At 34.7% G+C, this 1,361-nt stretch overlaps 1 protein-coding gene across 4 annotated transcripts in view; it reads left to right on the forward strand.

Annotated features, from left to right (window-relative positions):
* Positions 1 to 1,361, forward strand: part of rnaset2 (ribonuclease T2) — a 7,568-nt gene that overhangs the window by 3,617 nt on the left and 2,590 nt on the right. For all 4 annotated transcript variants that reach the window (XM_014001868.1, XM_014001869.1, XM_014001867.1 and 1 more), the window contains exons 4-6: positions 579 to 628; positions 889 to 946; positions 1,108 to 1,172. In XM_014001868.1, coding sequence (XP_013857322.1) covers positions 579 to 628; positions 889 to 946; positions 1,108 to 1,172 — 173 coding nt within the window. The remainder of the gene's footprint in view (positions 1 to 578; positions 629 to 888; positions 947 to 1,107; positions 1,173 to 1,361) is intronic.

A 1,361-nucleotide genomic window follows, 5' to 3' on the forward strand; every position in this document is an offset into this window, starting at 1 on the left:
AAGACATATTTGGCCACAAATGACTTTGGCAATTATCCTATTAGGCTGATGATTTAAAGTTTCTCTGTTATTTTGCTGACCCTTACTGATGTAAATTAATGCACATTTGTTCGTACTCAAAAACACAAACCATAGTTGCATTTGTGGTTAAACTGAAACATAATTAACTGCACTAAGCAAAGTTGAACATTTCGCAGTTCTATAATGCATTAGTTTTTTTTGTTAGATTCAGTTATTAAATTTGTTGTTAAGAATACAAATGGTGTCTTGATTGCAAARCTGCAAAATTACTGATTACCAATTCAAATTAGGAATTTTAGTTGTGGAGGAAAACGGAAGAAAAACGTTGTAGTTTTTGGTTTAATAAAAGCACAATGTTATAGATTTAAAACAACTGGTTTAATTTTCATCTATAATTTAGACTCCAAACTTTTTCATATACAGTCTATGAATGCTAGTTACAGCTTTTGTAATAGAATGTTAATAATAGCGAAATATAATAGCAACACATGGAGGTTGTGTACGAATGCAAACATTGTATCTATTAGTTGTTTGATTTATTGTATTCTGCACTTCAGCTGGAACACTGTCATCCCAAGATTAGCTACTGGACACTACATGGACTTTGGTAAGTGTGTGGATATGTTTGTAGATTTAAGGTGGATGRAATTTATCTACTTTATGCTTTAGAGAACTGCAGACACTTCCTTAAAAAGTTTTACATTTGTGCAACTAGCTTGAAAATTGTTTGGGTTGAGCAAATAAAACCACATAATGATGTTATGAAAAAGAGGAAATGTATGACATCAGCTAGTCTTCTTTACTTTACTGATTTACTTATTAACCCAATTATGTTTTTGGGAATGATTTTGAGTCTCGGTGTTTCAGGCCAGATAATGGGAACGACTGCAATTCATCATGGCATTTCAACTCTTCCCTGATCGAGGTAACTCTGTTAAGCCCAAGTGATTTTTCTATACTAGTGTATAAGCTTTGTGATTACAATTGTAATTTGAGAAGGTAAGTGATATATGTCTTTATTCTTTTCTGACTTCAAGACAGTGCATCATCCTCTAATGCGTAGAAAATCTGTGTATGTGTTTGCAGGATCTGCTGCCAGACATGAAGATTAGTTGGCCTGACTTGCTCAAGCCCACTTCTATTAGCTTCTGGTCTGTCTAAATCTGTCATGTTTACTTTTAGTTTTAGTTTTTACGACATACACTCACTGGCCACTTTATTAGGTACACCACGCTAGTAACGGTTTTGTGGTCATAAAGGGATGGACATGGTCAGCAACAATACTCAGGTAGGCTGTGGTGTTGCAACGATGCTCAATTGGTACCAAGGGGCCCAAAGAG

Source organism: Austrofundulus limnaeus, unplaced genomic scaffold (genome assembly GCF_001266775.1).
Source record: "Austrofundulus limnaeus strain Quisiro unplaced genomic scaffold, Austrofundulus_limnaeus-1.0 Scaffold10, whole genome shotgun sequence".
Classification (NCBI taxonomy): Eukaryota; Metazoa; Chordata; class Actinopteri; order Cyprinodontiformes; family Rivulidae; genus Austrofundulus; species Austrofundulus limnaeus.